Source organism: Gracilinanus agilis, chromosome 2 (assembly GCF_016433145.1).
Source record: "Gracilinanus agilis isolate LMUSP501 chromosome 2, AgileGrace, whole genome shotgun sequence".
Classification (NCBI taxonomy): Eukaryota; Metazoa; Chordata; class Mammalia; order Didelphimorphia; family Didelphidae; genus Gracilinanus; species Gracilinanus agilis.
Window position 1 is genome coordinate 234,395,431 of NC_058131.1, and position 17,694 is coordinate 234,413,124.

General features: G+C 38.6%; 1 protein-coding gene across 1 annotated transcript in view; it reads left to right on the top strand.

The window, feature by feature from the left end:
- DTNB (dystrobrevin beta) overlaps positions 1-17,694 on the top strand; it is a 332,957-nt gene that overhangs the window by 93,221 nt on the left and 222,042 nt on the right. Inside the window, exon 5 of the mRNA XM_044663758.1 lies at positions 4,016-4,101. Coding sequence (XP_044519693.1) covers positions 4,016-4,101 — 86 coding nt within the window. The remainder of the gene's footprint in view (positions 1-4,015; positions 4,102-17,694) is intronic.

Sequence of the window (17,694 nt, forward strand, 5' to 3'; positions counted from 1 at the left end):
CTTGTCTCAATTTCCTCATCTGTAAAATCCAGATAATATTAACACTCACTTCACATAGTTTTTGTGAAGACCAAATGAGGCAATACTTGTTAAATGCTTTGCAAGCTTTAAAGTGTTATTGTGAATTGTCACCTAATCCTGAATGATACCTGGTTGAGTGAGATTTAATTTAAGAGACAATGTTCTAGGGAATAGACAGAAAAGATAAAAATGAAATAATTTTTATATTCTAACCTATTTCCTTCCAACAGATTGCCTTCTTTGCAATCCTTACTCTTTCACTTGTTTTCAGTCTCAGTCTCTACCTGTTCATTTTCTAGTACTTCCAAATATACCCCTTCATTTGATCCTTCCATTCCCATTAACTATTGTCCTGTCTTTTCTGCCCTTTGTAACTAAATTCCTCAAAAAGGCCATCCACAATAATGCCTCCATTTTCTCTCTTCTTGACTCCGTATAATCAGTTTCTGATCTTATCATTCTACTGAAAATGCTCTCTCCAAAGTTATTAATGGTCTTTTAGTTGCCATATTCAGTGGTCTTTTCTCACTTATTTTCTTTGACCCCTCTATAGTCTTTGATACTTTTGATAATTCACTTCTTGATACTCTCTTCTCTATAGGTTTTTGGAATACCACTCTCACCTTTTGCTCCTATTACTGATCTGCTACTTTTCTTGTATCTTTTGCTTAATCCCCTTCCAAATGTAACTGTAGGTGTTCCTCAGACTTCTGACTTGAGTCCTTTGCTCTTCTCCCTTTATATTACTTCATGTTTAGCTCATCAGTTCCCATATATTTAATTACTGCTTCTCTGCTAATGGTTCTCATATGTATATATCTTACCCAAGCCTCTCTGCTTACCTCTAGTCTCTCATCTCCAGACGCCTTTCATACAACATGAACTGGATGTCGAGTAGACATCTTAAACTTAATATGCCCCAGACTCATGATTTTTTCCCATATAAGCCCCACCTGTCCCTGCTCCTGTATTTCCTGTTACTGTAGAAGATAACACTATCCTCTTAGGCTCTCAGGCTTACAGCCTAGGTTGATTCTAGATTCATCACTCATATCCAGTCTTTTGCCAAGACCTTTGATTTCACCTTTACAGCATCTGTTGTCTATGCCCATTCTCTCCTCTGACACTGGCATCACTCTAATGCAGACCTCATCATCTCATATTTGGATTACTGCAATAGCCTACTGGTGGATCTGTCTGCCTTAAATCTCACCTTATTCCAATCCATTCTTCATTTACCCAGTAAATTAATTTTCTTAAAGTGAAGTTCTAATCAGGTCATCTTCCTACTCAGTAAATTCTGGTGGCTTCCTGTTACCTCCAAGAGCAAATACAAAATGCTATGGTTAGGATTCAAAGCCCTTCATAACCTAGCTCCCTACCCCCCTCCTCATATTCTAACACCTTACTCCCTAACAGATACTCTTTGATCTAGAGATACTGGCCTCCCAGCTATCCCACAAACAAGACTCTTCATTTTTCAGCCCTGGGCATTTTCTCTGGCCATGCCTGGAATGTTTTCTCTTTTTCTGCTCCATCTACTAAGCTCATTGACTTCCTTTAAGCCCCAACTAAAATTCCACCTTCTACCAGAAGTTTTTCCTTAACCCTTCTTAATTCCAGTGCCTTCCCTCTGTTAATTATCTCCTGTTTATCCTAATTATTTCCTATTTATTTGTTTATGGTTTATATTTGTTTGTTATCTCCCCCAATTAGATTGTAAACTCCTTGAGGGCAAGGACTTTATTTTACCTATTTTTTAAGTGTTCCCAGTGCTAAAAATAGTGTTTAGCACATTTTAGGTACTTGATAAATTGGTTGATTGGTTGATTTATTATCAAGGAATTTAAATTCTATTGCTGGGAAATAACATATACATAGATACATATAACATAAAGATATAAAGATAAAATATAAAGATAAATACAAAATAATTTGAATGAAAAGGATACTAAATCAGAGAATCAGGAAAGGCTTCTTATGGCATTTGGTCCTTGAATTGATTCTTGATGAAACCTAATTTTTAAAGGGACAGAAATAAGAATGGAGGTTCAAACTTGGTAGATAGAATGAAATATATAGGCCCAAAAAATGAAACTCATTTAGCTGGAATGTAGAGTGTGTGAAGGGAAGATATTTAAGAGTAAAGCTGGAATGAGGTCGTATAGTCCTTTGTCAATGGGAGAGGGTTGTTTTTAATCCTAGAGGCATTGAATTTTCCTGAGTAGGTGAGTTGAGATTTAAGTGTATCAGTTTTGGGAAGGGGAAAATGGAATTGCAAGCAGAGTCTAATTATAAGGTTAATACAGCAGTTTTAGGGGGAAAATGAGGAAGCTTGAAATAGAGATAGTGACTGTTTTAATGGTGAGAAAGGGATTGACAAGACTCAGCAACTGGTTTGATATGAAGAATTTAATAGAACATTAGTTATATCACAATTATAATTAATATTCATACCCTTAATAGAAATATGGGCATGAGAAAAAGGGTTAAGTTTGAGTGGGTGTGGAAATAAGTTCTATTTTGGACATGTTCAGTTCAAGATGCTCATGGGTAACAGGCAGAAAGAGATTTTGGACTGACTCTCAGAAGAAGTTAAGGCAGGATATTTAGATTTGAAAGTTATCAATATAGAGCTGATAATTTAACCTAAGGGAATTGATGAAGGAGAAGGAAAGGGTCTGAGAGTGTGTGTTGAGAGAGAGAGAGAGAGAATGGTACTTTAACGTATGGTGGCAGAGAGGTCAGGATGTTGTAGATGAACTAGTAAAGGGCACTGATCATGAGTATTTCATCATTTAGAGGTACTGTGGGAAAGAAACAACACAATATCCCCAAAGGGGAGATTGTCTAGGAGATGATAGTGATCAAAATGTCTAATGCTGCAGATATTAAGAATAATGAAGACTGAGTTTGGTGGTAATGATATCCTTTGGTAACTTTGGATAGAGCAGTTTCAGTTAATTGGTTCATTCAGAAGCTAGGTTGGTAACAAATTACTGTATATGAAACTACTGCAGCTAAGCATGTGCCTTGGCTATTCTCACTTTCTACATTTACTTTAGTGCTTTTATTATATTTTATTGCCCACCTTAGAATGGTATGAAATATTGGCAATATCAAAATAGCAAAGAATTTAGTAGAACATTAGTTATATCAGTTGCAATTAATATCTTTTTTGCCTTTCTGGTTCAACTACTTTTCATATCTAATAAATTATTTCATTAGTGCCTGTCCATCTGTCTATCTGTATATTTACAATTGTGAATAAAGTCCAAGTGTTACTTTAAAAAAACAAAACCTTACCTTCTGTCTTAGAATTGACACTAAACATCTATTCTAAGGCAGAAGAGTGCTAAGGGCTAAGCAGTTGGGGTTAAATGAATTGTTTAGGGTCATACAGCTAGGAAGGGCCTGGGATCAGGTTTGAACTCAAGTCCACCTGACCCCAGACCAGGTGATCTTTTCACTGTGCTACCTAACCTCCAAATGGTACTTTTAAAACAATACTGAGGTATCATTGTATAGTAGATTTCTCGTTGATCTTTAAGCCAGGAAGACCTGGGTTCAAGTCTCATCTCTGGTAAATATGGATTGTGTGATCCTGGGCAAGTTATTTACTCTTTCAGGCCTCTAAGCAAAAAAAAAAACCCTCTAACATAGTAAGTTGCAGACCAGGTGCTTACACTTCATTAGCTGCTGTGGCTTTTTAAAATAGTCACTATCAAATTACTCTTATTAGCCCCAATATTATTGTGTTAGCTTAGAAGAAGCTTTTGCTCAGCATGAAAATAACCCATTGTTTCTAAGAATTCCAGAAAATATTTAAGTAATACTTGAATTTTAATAAAGTCCTATTACTTTGAGAAACTTCTATCACATAGGAATTGTCAGCCCAACACAGATTGATTTTTTTTGTCATTGGTAATTTAGTTTGTTTATTTTACTTAATGGTTCTAGGTAGCAATTATTTCTAATATAATTTATTTTGCAGTGAGGGCCGAGGAAAGTTGACGGTATTTTCAGTTAAAGCTATGTTAGCAACCATGTGTGGTGGAAAAATGCTGGACAAATTAAGATGTAAGTATTTTCTTCTTATTTCAAAGATTCTTTTATCAGATTAGACCTTAATAAAGTTCACAGATAACTTTAAATGTTTAAGCCAACACATTGTATTTCTTTTATCCTTCGATCTTAGGTCACTTCAAGTAAATTTGCCATTGTCTTTGTAGTCTTATCCTTCATTGCAGTTGCTCATTTTTGATGGCAGGTACTCTTTTCACATGTGAATAATGGATCCATAATGTCCTCTCTCCTATCTTGATAGCTATAGGGATGGTCAAAAGTACTTGAAATGAACCTTCCCAGGCTGGCTGCTTTGCTCCTGTTCGCTGTAAGTTCTTTATATAAATTGTATCTCCAGGATGCAAAGCATGTAATGAAAAGTCTATAGATCCAGCTTGCACTACAGCTCCTGATTCATGTAGTTCTAAAGGAATATCGCCATCCTGAGTACATATTATCATGGCTCTTAATTAATAAAACATATAATGTGTTCCCTACTTTCACTGTCACATGTGGTTCAGTGCTATCTAGGGGAGAATGAACTGGGATGACTGGTGAAATTATATCATTATCTGGAAAATCAAATATTTCACTGTTTGATTCCAGAGCCCTTTCTCCCTGGCACACCTTCCTAAAGGACCATGTATAACCCTCTGAGATTCCTCTTGTTGAGGAGGATTTACATCTTGGCTAGTACATGGACATGTTCCATTACAGATATATTGTAACTAGTCATTTGCCTCAGTTTGGTTACTGTTTCTATCATTCCCATAATTTCCAACATTGTTATTTCAGAAATTGTTTCTGTTATTATTATTTCTAGGATAGTTGTTGTTCCTAGAATAGTTATTCCTAGAGTTTCCACCATAATTTCTAAAATTGCTGAATATTTGATTCCAGCATCTGCAATTTATCATCAGGTGCCCCTTTTTCTGCAGAAGTAACACATTGGTCTCCAGTTTGTATGTTCTCTTTGGGTTGTATATTCTCACACTGGAGCCATAGTTAACCCAAAACTTGTATCACCTTTTTCAAGTTTATCAATTTTTCCTTTAATGCTTTTTATCTCCTTTCTTAATGCATCCACCAAATCACTATCATCAGCATCTTTCATTTCATGCCCATTATAAACATTAACTGCCACTCTCCTTAACTCATCAAGATCCATATACATCCAATTAGGGCAACTGGTTTTGAAATATTCCTTGACTACTTTGCAATAGTTATTTACAAACTGCCTTCTCAATTGTCTAATGTCTCTTTCTTTTGTTAAGTCAATGTCTATGTATCTTCCTCCCAGCTCTATAAGTTTGTCTGTGAACTGAGAAGGATTTTTTCCTATCTCTTGCTTTAGATTTTCAAATTTTGTTCTAGTACAGGTCTATCTGAACATGCTCTCATCACATTCAGAATTGCCTCCCTTGTGTAAAAAATAAAATTAATATATAATAACTTTAAAAGTATTATGATTTTTGTAAGATTTATTATTAATTACTAGAAAATAAAGCCATAATCCATGTTCAAACAGGCTGCTCCATCATGCCACCATAGGAAGGAAAGAGGACCCATCCATGCCAGACCTCACAATATATCCCCCTGTCTACATCAGCACATAATGATGGGAAGCCATTGGGTTCATGGGAAATGTATGTAGTTCAAAGACCCCAAAATTTCCAATAGCACATTTTGCCCCTGAGATCCAAGGAAGACTGGTCTCTCCAATGGTTCTTGTAAACATAACCAACTTTTAAATTATAGTAATTTAGGGATAAAAAGAAGAGGACAAATCCAATGATCCAATGATTGCTAGGTGCATTGACAAAAAGCCAATTAGGGGATAGTCCCCTTTGGCATAAGAGTGAACATTCAAAACAAATGCATTCAATCCCCCCCAGTTCAATCAACTGCATCCCAAAGTACATTGTAGTTATTCTTGATGCAGTGTAGGGTCTCTGCAGGCATATTCATGGTGCCTTCTCCAAACAGTTCACTTTCTGGATTCGGAGAGGTAGCAGATTTCTTATCCTAAAATTACTCTCAAAAGAATTTAAAGTTTGCATTATAGGATAATAATACATTCCTCCCTGAGGAGAATAATAACACATTCCCTTCTGAGGAGGATAGTGACAAACACCCAGATCAGCTAAGGATACATGGTTGAGTTATGGTGGTGTATGAATCAATTGGCAAAAGGAATCCAAAAACATCAAAAAATTCCAAATAAAAGAAAAAATAACTTGCGGATGATATATAAAATGTCAGAGACTTATGTGTAAAAATGTAAGTAAAGGAAAAATAAACCTATAACAGGTCCTTGAATCTGAATAAGGTGATTTAAGTAATTATGCACTTAGCCAATCAGTAGCCAGGACTACAGAAAATTTGCCACACAATAAAAAACAGAAAAGGGACTAGATTATAGGAGCCAGAATGGCAGCCAAAGTGAGATGCTTGATGGGGCTCAGAGGAAGACCAGCCTCTGGCATATGCCAAAACAACTGCAACCTCGAACCCCAAACAAGTTCAGATCCTCTTGTCTTGGCTGAACATTACATCAATCCCATTAGGATTGTTTGGTTTCTTTGACCTTGTGCTCAATTGGCACTCTGCAGGTAGATTTGTGTTTCTTTGGCACTGTGCAGTGGCTCTTTTTATATTTCCTTTTCCTGGAATCAGACAAAATCATTATGCAAAGTCCTATAATTTTATCAATAAATGGCAGGTTTCCATAGTCTAAAGCTTTTGGGTATGTATTAATATTATAGCAAATATATATTTATATTAAACTTTATATTACTGCAAAATCAAAAAAGGTTAATATTGATAATGTATTCAAGTATAAAAATGAGAGAAAAAAGAAACTAAAATACTGTATTGCACATATAAGGTGTAAGAATGGAATTTGTGCAAGGGGGATGGGAAAAAAGGAGTTAGAGAAGGAGTGGCTGACAGTTGGTGACGGTTGAGGCAAGAGGGATTCTGGGAGATTCTCTGGAGGAGGAAGGAGTGGAGAAGAGTTCCGGCTGAGGACTGGGAGAGGAAGAAGGTTGACATTCCAGCTCAGATCCAGTCCTGAGGGCTTCCTGAGGATCTTTCTTTGGACATTGAAACCTTGATTCCCTGGTAAAAGATTCCATTGCATCTCACCCTGCAAGACTTAAATAATCGAGTTAGCTAAGTGTTTGGACTACATTTTAGGAGTGATCTCTTGGGCTCCTTCTCTCATTACCCAACCTTGCTGAGACCCTTTCTAGTCTAACTTAAAATTATAGAAAGGATAGAAATAGAAATAGAAATAGAAACTGAAGGAGAAGGGGCGAGGGGAGACACTTAGGAGTGGGAACCCCAAAGGTTCCCACCCGAGTGACGGACCCCATAGAAATAGAGAAGAGAGTGCCCCAAAATCCCTCTGCCTTTCACCCCTTTCCCCAATCCCTATATTGATATTAATAAAAGCCAATCATTAGTTAGATAGCATTCCAGAGTGCCTGAAAGACAAGAGAGGAGGGAACCACAGCTTGGTCTGGCTGCCTCCATCTTGAAGCCAGGCCACCTGCTGTGAAGTTGACTGACCTCTGGGGAGGCTTGCGTGAACCCCACCCTCATTCAGAATTGGATTAGGGTATCACATACCTCATCTTATAGGGAGACCTTGCCCCCAACTCCTGTGGGGTGGCACGACCATCCAGGTCACCCAGTTTCGGGGTGACACCCCCCTTGAAGTCTCAGCATTGTATGTCTGGTGGGAGGGGAGAGCTAGCAAATGCAAAAGTGGGGAAATAAAATAGTGCCATTGCATATCTCTTCAACTACTAACGGACCCTTATCTCTTGTTACAAACAACTCAGAGGCAGGGATGCTACTAGATATCTAAAAATCACTTCTGAAGACTCCTCAAAATCATTTGAGATATTTAGCTCATTAAATTCTCTAAAGGTTGTTAATACAGGTTGTAACTAGTTTGATGAAGTCCATCCATCATGTGACAACTAACAAAGGCAAAAAAATGCTGTTAAGGCATGTGATCTCATGAAGGGGTTTGTGTAAGTTGACTGTGATATTTGCTCTAGTACAGTCATGGGGAGATACAAATAAAATCATGTAACAAAATTTATCCAATAGCCAAAAACACAGTAGCTTAAAATGATTCAGTGTAACAGAAAGATTGATCAGATTAACATATGAATTTAAAACAACAAAATTAAATTGTAAAGCAAGCAATCAGCAAAATACAATAAGATACATAGACTTTCAAAAAACAATGCGGTCTTAAAAGGCATACTAATTTTACCTCCAGGCTTTTAAAATTCTTTCTCCATTCAGGTTTCTTTTATCGGAGCTCTGGGATCTCCCATAGTGAGGGAGAATTTCTTGTTGAACATAGTGTGGAGGAATCCCAAATTGGATATGTGTTGTAGTCTGGGCAGGCCCAAATGGTAAGGGCTTGTACGGGGATGAATTTCTCCCCTGAATCTCAGGCTAGATAATCGCAAGGACCAGTGCACCCAGGAATGGTAGGAAGTAAAAACGTCCCACAACTGGATCTGTTTGAAATAGGCATATTTTCATATGCCTTTCATAGAGTGGGCCATGCTTACCATTCTATTTCCTGTTTTGAAGAGTAACTTTCCTTCCCCTTCCCCTTTGGGGTAAAACGCTAGGAGCCACGTGCTTTCCCTGCCATGTGGACAGGGAGTTAAGAGTTAGAAGCTCTCCTCAGGTAAAAACTCTTTAGGAGGCTAATTATTGCCTAAAAGAAATGCACCTGGGCTTCTAAGGCAAGTAGCAAGCGGCAAATAAGGACTCCACTGTTCACAATGAAAAGGAGGGATTTATACTTTCCAAGCCTCTGGAGATCAGCTCCAATCAGTAGCAGCAGCACCTTCTGGAATGCCCAGGCCATATCTGGGATCGGCTGCAGCAGCAGGAGCTCCACTTCCAGGGAGGGGTGGGAGGGGGCAGCCGGCAAAAGAGCAGGTGGTTGGATTGGCAGCCAAGGGGATCAAGAACAGAATTGGCATAAGCAGGCAGCTTGAATCAGCAAGAGAAGTGGCTTTTCCCTTTTGGCCAAGAGTACCGGAAAACCACTCAAATGAAAGCAGTTGGGTGGCCCGGGAAAATGGGAAAAAGAGGAAAAACAAAAACAAAATATGGCAGGAGCAGGGCAGCAGCTCCAGAGAAAGTTTTGAGTTCTCTCAGAGTTCTTGAGGTGGGGAGAGGGTGAAAAGCCATGGCAGGAGAAATGTGGCTTTGCAAAATTTATCTAAAAAAAATTGAGAATTCTTTCTCCAACTTCAGTGGTTGTCATTATTGTAAAAATTAAAATGAATATATAATAATAACTTTAAAAGTATTATGATTTTTGTAAAATTAATTAGTAATCACTAGAAAATGAAGCCACACGCAATGCTAACTTAGGTTGTTCAAACAGCCTGCTCCATCATGCTGCCATAGGAAAGAAAGAGGACCCAGCCGTGCAAGACCTCACAATATATCCCCCTGTCTACATCGGTGCATAACGAAAGGAAGCCAGTGGGCTCATGGGAAATGTAGTTCAAAGACCCCAAAATTTCCAATAACACACTAGCATGACATAATCTCTCATAGTCCTTTTCATTGTAAATGTCCCAATGAGGGTCATTCTCAGGCCAGAGATTCTCAGGCCATCCCTCTCCTCAATGGTAAGCTTGATAACTTTATCCTTTTCCCTTTTAGTTAGTAACTCATCTGGAAGATATTCAAAATCAATCCAGGTTGGATCAAATTGTTTGCTTATCTTCTCTAGCTTTTTTTTTTTTTTATCACAGCTATGGGATCCTCATCAAAAGAAGGAATGCTGTGCTTAAATCCCTTCATATAGTGAGGGGTAAATGGATTTGTAGTGCCTAATAGTTGCAAACTCTCTTTTTTGGATTAAAAATTGGTACTTCTCTTAAAGGGAATAGGCTAGGGCTTGTATCTTCTTTCTTTTGTGTTTTATTTTTAGCAGCCTTGGTGGGAGAATCAGAAACAGTAGGAGAATTAGTTTGAGTCAAGCAAGAGATAGTTTCAGTAAATTGTGAGATACTATCTTCAACTTTAGAGATAGTTTCGGTTTGGTGGGTAATAGTTTTAGTCTTTTGAGAGATGCAGTCCTCAAGATATGCAAATCTAGTCTCAATTAATCTCTCTTTTAGTTGTTTCCTTTTCTTAGTAAGGATTAAACTAAATACTTGATACAGATAGTACCCTTGAAACAATGCAGACAGCACAAATACTCCCATAAGTGATACTAACTGGAGACAATAAAAAACTGTGAGATTTAAAATTTCAGTGAATACCTCAGTCCCAGGTATTGGGAGGTATCTGGGGTAACTTGGCACCGCTTCCTTCACTACCTATACTATGATATTGTTACGATTAAAAATAATAAAGACTGATATAATAATATAAATTAGTATTTTAATTAAAGCCATGGCCATGCTGGTAAAATCATTAAACCACACGCTGGTAAGAATTCAAAACTGCCGCCTCCATTTTGTTACCTCTTGTCTCTCCCCGAGCCTGCTAGCCAAGAGAGCTTACTTTCGATTCTCCTCCCATTTAAACTGTCCTCTGCGTGGTGACGCAGGCATTCCCACGCCCAAAGAACCGGAACCGGAAACCCGTTGGACCATGGGAAATGTAGTTTGATAGTTCCCATGTGTCCATAAAAAATATATATATACTTTTAAATGGCATTTCCCAAATTTCAATTAACATTTCCCCCTGAGGTCCGGCAAAAAAAAATTGGTCTTTTTTCTTTGCTGGACCTGTAAACATAGACAACTTCTAAAATTTTAGGAATTTGGGGAATAAGAGAAATGGATAAACAAATGGATAAAACTAGCCGCATTGACAAAAAAACAATTTGGGGGCAGTCCCCTATTGGTATATTAGTGTACAATTAAAACAATATATACAACTCAATTTCCACTCCCCATAAAGCTTTTCAGACATCTTCATGGTGTCTTCACCAAACAGGTTTGTAGTCTGGATTTTGGGGAGATGGCAAGATCCTTATCCTGAAATTATTCTCAAAAGGATTTAAACTTTACATTATAGATTATAAAACATACATTTTGTTTTGAGAATTAACATTTCCCCCTGAAATTACTCCTAAAAGAGTTAAATATACATATATTTTTACATTATCGAATTTAAAAAAAACTTAACATATATCCCATCCCCCTGAGGGAAATTCAAAACACACCTTTTTTCTTTGAAAAGGGTATCTCAGGTCAGCAAAGGATGAGTGGCTGAGTCCAGGGGTTTATATCAAATTAATTGGCAAAATACAAAGAATAAAATTCAAGAAAAAGAAAAAATTAACTTGTGAATGAAATGTAAAATGTGCAAAAAATGTAGGGAAAATAAACTTAGACCTTTGAATGAAGGCCTAATTAAAGTGAATTCAGCAGTTCGCAATTACCCATTCAGGGCCAGGACTAAAGGGAAATGTCTCTCTCTGATCTGATTTATCATCAGCTTTTCAGGGAAGTGAGCCAAATAAATAACCAATCTTACATGCTGGCCTAGGAATTTTAGTCGAGGGGACCCACATCCTCTAAAGTTTTAAAAAAGACTGGGACTCCAGGACTCAAACCCCAATTTCCAAGCCCTAAGGTATTGGCATAGAACTCCTGCAATCCATGCATATCTTTTAGTCAAGTCTCTGACCATGTGCTTTGATAGCACTAATTAATGGCTTTTATATTTCCTTCTGGAATCAGAGAGAACAAGCCACACACTCCTCTCCTCAGGGGACCCAGAGACAAAAAGCCCCTTTCCAACTGCCAGCTATAACTAACTCTTAGCCACACCTTTTTCACTGTCACCAACTGATAATTTGCACAGCAGCGGGGCTCCTACTCAGAAACCTTTCTGTTCCCTTGCCTCTTAAATATAAAAAGGGAGAAATTAAGAAAAACTCTCAACAATTAGAACTGGCTTCATAAAGTAGGTGGCAACTTGGTTGAATTTTAAAGGATTGATTCTAGACAGAGATGAAAAAAGCATAGAAACTAGCTTTTAGTCTCTTCACGATTTTTCACTTCCCACCTGTTTTTCAGCGCCCTTTTATGTACTTTACTGAGCTCTGGGGATAAAATTGAAATGCAAGACAGTTCCTGTTTTTAAGGACCTCACATGCTAATAGGTGAGATGGCACAAATAGGAGGTTTTCAGGTACAAGTTGGGTGGAAAAACTGTTTCACAGGATATTATATCATCAAAGATGATGATAATGAATCATCTTTAATGTTATTTCCACTGCTAAAACCATAACTATTTTTGATGTTGCACCCTTTGATAATGTTAAGGACTTTTTTTTGGTCTTTCTTAACTATGACTCCTGTGAGCTTTCCTCCATGAATTCTTCCGGAGTGTAATTGATATGTATCTTCTTTCACAACATGATGAACATGGAAATATGTATTGTATGATAACACATATACAACCTATTTCACATTATCCACTGTCTTGTGTCTCATTCTCAGATTTTACAGAGACTTGGTAGGTACCAGTTATTTGGAAATGATGACCACAGTTGGACAACCTCAGGAATGTGTGTGTAGCCTAAATTTAGGGGGAGCATAGTTAGGATTCCATAATGGGAAACTGACGGCTCCCCTCACAGTGAAGACCAGAGTGAAGCAAGGCTGCATGCTTTTGCCCCTTATCTTCTTGATGGTCATAGATTGGACCATGAGAAGAATTACCAAGGACAACAATACGGGCATTCAATGGACTCATACCAAACAGCTAGAGGTCCTTGACTTCGCAGATGACATCTGTCTCCTTTCTCACAAGCAGCAGGATGCACAAGCCAAACTTGCACGACTCTCTGAAGAAGCGGAGAAGACAGGTCTGAAGATCAACAAGAAGAAGATCGAAGTGATCACAGTCAACAGCAGACAGGACCTGCCAATCCAACTACAGGGAGAAAACATCAAGGAGATGGACCACTTCACCTATTTGGGTAGCATAGTCAGCAAGGACAGCGGGGCAGATGAGGACATCAGAAACCGAATCAACAAAGCCAGACATGCATTTAACACCCTGCAGTCTGTCTGGACCTCCAGAGCACTGTCCCTCGTCACTAAGCTCCGAATCTTCAATAGCAACGTAAAGGCCGTCCTCCTATATGGATCAGAAAGCTGGAGAGTGACGAGCGCTAACACCAATAAACTCCAGGTCTTTGTTAACAGATGCCTACATCACATCTTGAACATCAGATGGCCTGAAAAGATTTCCAATACCAGACTCTGGGAAAGAACAATCCAGTATCCCATTAGTCGGGACGTAAAGAAACGAAAGTGGAGATGGATAGGACATACACTACGAAAACCGGAGGACAACGTAGCCAGACAAGCACTGAGCTGGAACCCACCAGGGAGGAGGAAAGTTGGAAGACCAAAACAGACCTGGCGAAGATCTGCCAAAAACGAAACAAAGGCCGTCGGAATGACATGGGCTCAGCTGGGGGAAGTTGCCCAGAACAGAGTCCGTTGGCGTGAGATGGATGCGGCCCTATGCTCCTAGGGAGTCAACAGGAATAACACAACACATATCTTAGAGTTTAAAATTCCAGTTTTTGTTCACTAAAGACAATCTATAAATATTGTCAATCAATGCTTTGTCTTCTGCATTCAAAAGTTCTGAATAGTTTTAATGTATTACATTTCACACTATAGTGTTTATTTTTTTTAACCTGTCATGACTAATGATCCTTTAACTGCCTCTATACATCTTGTCTTCAAGATCAATGAATTTTGCTTGAATAAAGATCATGTGTTTTTAAAATTTTATTGCATTTTGCTTCCTTTCTTCCAGTCTGTCCCTTGCTTCAGTGTATTTATATTCCCAATCTGTTGTTTTATTTTACTTCTTTGGAGACTCACCACTGTGGATTCAAGTCTTCTATTCTACTAATTTTTTATGCAACAGGAATAATAATAATAAATGCATGTCTGGCTTTGTTGATTCGGTTTCTGATGTCCTCATCTGCCCCGCTGTCCTTGCTGACTATGCTACCCAAATAGGTGAAGTGGTCCATCTCCTTGATGTTTTCTCCCTGTAGTTGGATTGGCAGGTCCTGTCTGCTGTTGACTGTGATCACTTCGATCTTCTTCTTGTTGATCTTCAGACCTGTCTTCTCCGCTTCTTCAGAGAGTCGTGCAAGTTTGGCTTGCGCATCCTGCTGCTTGTGAGAAAGGAGACAGATGTCATCTGCGAAGTCAAGGTCCTCAAGCTGCTTGGTTAGAGTCCATTGGGTGCCTGTGTTGCTGTCCTTGGTAGTTCTTCTCATGATCCAGTCTATAATCATCAAGAAGATAAGGGGCAAAAGCATGCAACCTTGCTTCACTCTGGTCTTCACTGTGAGGGGAGCCGTCAGTTTCCCATTGTGGATGACCTGGCAGGTAGAGTCTTTGTATAGTCGCTGAATAATGTTGATGAGCTTCAGGGGAATCCCGTAGTGCTGCATCAATCTCCAGATGATGTTCCTGTCCACGCTGTCAAATGCCTTCTCGAAATCCACGAAAGTCATGTAGAGGGGGGACTGCCATTTGATGGTTAAATCTAACAGTTCCAATTAAAAACAACAAATTCTGCAAACAGTATACAAATGATCTTCAAATATAAAGGAATGGAAATTCTAATAACATAAGACTTCTCTTTACCCAGAAATGGCAGAAGGAAGTGAAATAATATATTCTGAAAAGTAAAGATGTTCAGAATACAACTCAAAATGACATATACTATAAATCTGAGGCTAATCATCTATGAAAAAAAGACAAGTGTTCAATAAAAGACATTTCATGCATTTTTACCAAAATACAACAAAACAGATATAAGCAAACATTTCAAAACAACAGAAACACAAGAAAGTAAATAACTACAACCAAGGGAAAAATAAGAAATGAAACAAATTGCCCCATTAGAGGAGAATATTAAAAGAAAAAATCCTGAATAAGGAGGGGAACTTATTAGGTTAAAAAAAGAAATGATAGCAACAACCATGGGATCCGTTAAGAGATTTCTTTCTAAAAGTACATAAATGGTAGCAAAAAATTGGAAAAATGAGGGGATGTCCCTTGATTGTAGAGTGGCTGAACAAATTGCGGTATTTGATGGTGATGGAATACTATTGTGCTGTAAGGAATGATGAATTGATGGATTTCTATAACTGTGTTCTCTGCAGTACAGTTTGGATGTTTGGCATTTCAACTTGAGAGAGAACCTCAGTGTTTTGTGCTTTATCTTGCTGGATAATCTTCAGAATTTTCTTAAGACAAAATGGAAGCAGTTTCAATTTTCTTGCATGGCACAACTGTCCATATTTCATAAGCATATAACAATGAAATCAGCATAATGGTTTTGTAGACCTTAATTTTGGTTCGCAGCCCAATATCTCCTTCATACTTTCTTTTGGAGTCTCCCAAATCCTGAGCTAGTTCTGGAAATTCTTGCATTAATTTCATCATCTACGTAGATGTTTTTGGAAAGAATATTACCAAGGCAAGTGAACATACCCACAGCATCCAAAATTTCTCCATTTGCTGTAACTGACGCTTCTACATATGGGTGGTGTGGTACTAGGTATAAGAGAACCTCTGCTTTCTCCAGGTTGATTGTCAAGCCAAAATTAGCAGAAGCAGTAGAGAATCAATCCATTCTGTTGCATCTCGCCTCAGAGGCTACATTGATTGCACAATCATCTCCAAACAAAAAGTCAAGCACTAACTATCAATCCTTTTTAGTTTTGGCTTTGTAGCCTTTTCAAGTTAAATAGTAGCTGACCTTGATGCTGTTGTATTCATCCTTGTTGAAAGCATCTGACAACATCAATGAACAGGAAAAAAAAGCAGAGAAGCAAACACACAGCCTTGTTTCATTTCATTGGTGTGACTGAGAAAGTGTGAACCAGAAAAACTGTCCACAAGAACTCTTGGGAGCATGCCATCATGAAACTGGCATATTGGTGAAGTTTTCTGGGCAACCAAATTTTACCATGATCTTCAACAAGGCCTTATGACTTGACAGCATCAAAGACCTTGGTCAGATTGGTGAATGTTGTATATAGATCTCTGTTCTTCCCCCGGAATTTCTCTTTGTATTGTTAAGCAGCAAACACCATGTCAGTTGTTCCTCAACCCTTTCTGAAACCACTTTGGCTCTCAGACAGGTGATCATCTTCTAGGTCAGTGGTTCCCAAACTTTTTTGGCCTACCACCACCTTTCCAGAAAAAATATTACTTAGCCCCCTGGAAATTAATTTTTAAAAATTTTAATAGCAATTAATAGGAAAGATAAATGCACCTGTGGCCATCACCACCCCCCTGGATTGCTGCAGCACCCAACAGGGGGTGGTAGCGCCCACTTTGGGAATCACTGTTCTAGGTGAAATATCAATCAATTAAGGAGGGCTCTGGCAAAAATCTTGCCATCAGTGACTAAGAGAGACTTCCTTGTGATTGTTACCTGTTGCCTTTTCCTTTCTAGAGATGACAGTGGAGGCATCCTTGATTTCCTAGGGGATAACTTCCTCTTGGCATAAAATCCCAAAAGATTTCAGTCAGCTTTTGTATGAACAGTGAACCCCCTGCCTTGTAAATCTCTACTGAAATGGAATTGGCACCATGCATTTTGCCACATGAGAGCCTAATGTCATTCAATGCCGCCTCTTCAGTTGGAAGTTCAGCTAGAGAGGAGCTGGCTTCAACCTGAGGTATACAGCCAAAGCCTTCAATATTGGTTGATGATGGTCTGTTGAGAATGCTATGGAAGTCTTTAGCCCATATTTCCTTGATCATGTCCTTATTGATCAATGTGACTCTACTCTCCACTGGGCCCATAGCTACCCAGTAAAAAACTTAAGTGCTAGCTATTATTAAATGCAAGCTATTATTTTTCTTTTTTGAGGATCCTCTGAGGTTCCTATATGACTTGGACCAGGTTTTGGTCCACTTCTGGAATTAGCAAGGATTCAAACAATGTTTATGATCTGGTTATTAGGGAAGAGGGCCAAGGCAGAGTTCTTCTGTTAGCTTGAGAAGTTGGGCAGCTTTCAGATTGGTGATAAAGTTGACCACTCCCATTCAGGTGGGATGCATTAACTCTGTTATCAATTTCTGGAAAACAGAGTTGGGCTGCAGGTAAACCATATTCTTCAGTGCCCACTAAAATGTGAGGCTGGGCTGCAGGGAAGTGTGGTCTTCTTCCACTGGCCAAAAAGATTGTGATGGAGAAGTGGGGATACCCAGCAGCTGTCAGCCTATCATTGTTTAATTTAGTGGGAAATAAGAGCCAATGCATGAGAATTCCCTTATACAGAGCAGATAAGGCCACAGACTGTTTCCAATCAGGCCTGGATTTTCAATAAACATGGAAAGGTTTCTGTGGATTTGTATTTACTCAGACAAGCTGCTGGGTTAGGTTTTCCTTGGTCTCTGCTCTTTGTGTTGATCCATGGACCAGGCTTCTAGACTTGTTCTAGTATAGAAGGAAAGATGAGAAAGGACTCTAGTAACCTCTTTCCTTCCAACTCAATAGTGGGCGATAGAGACTAGATGCAGGTGTCAGTGGGGT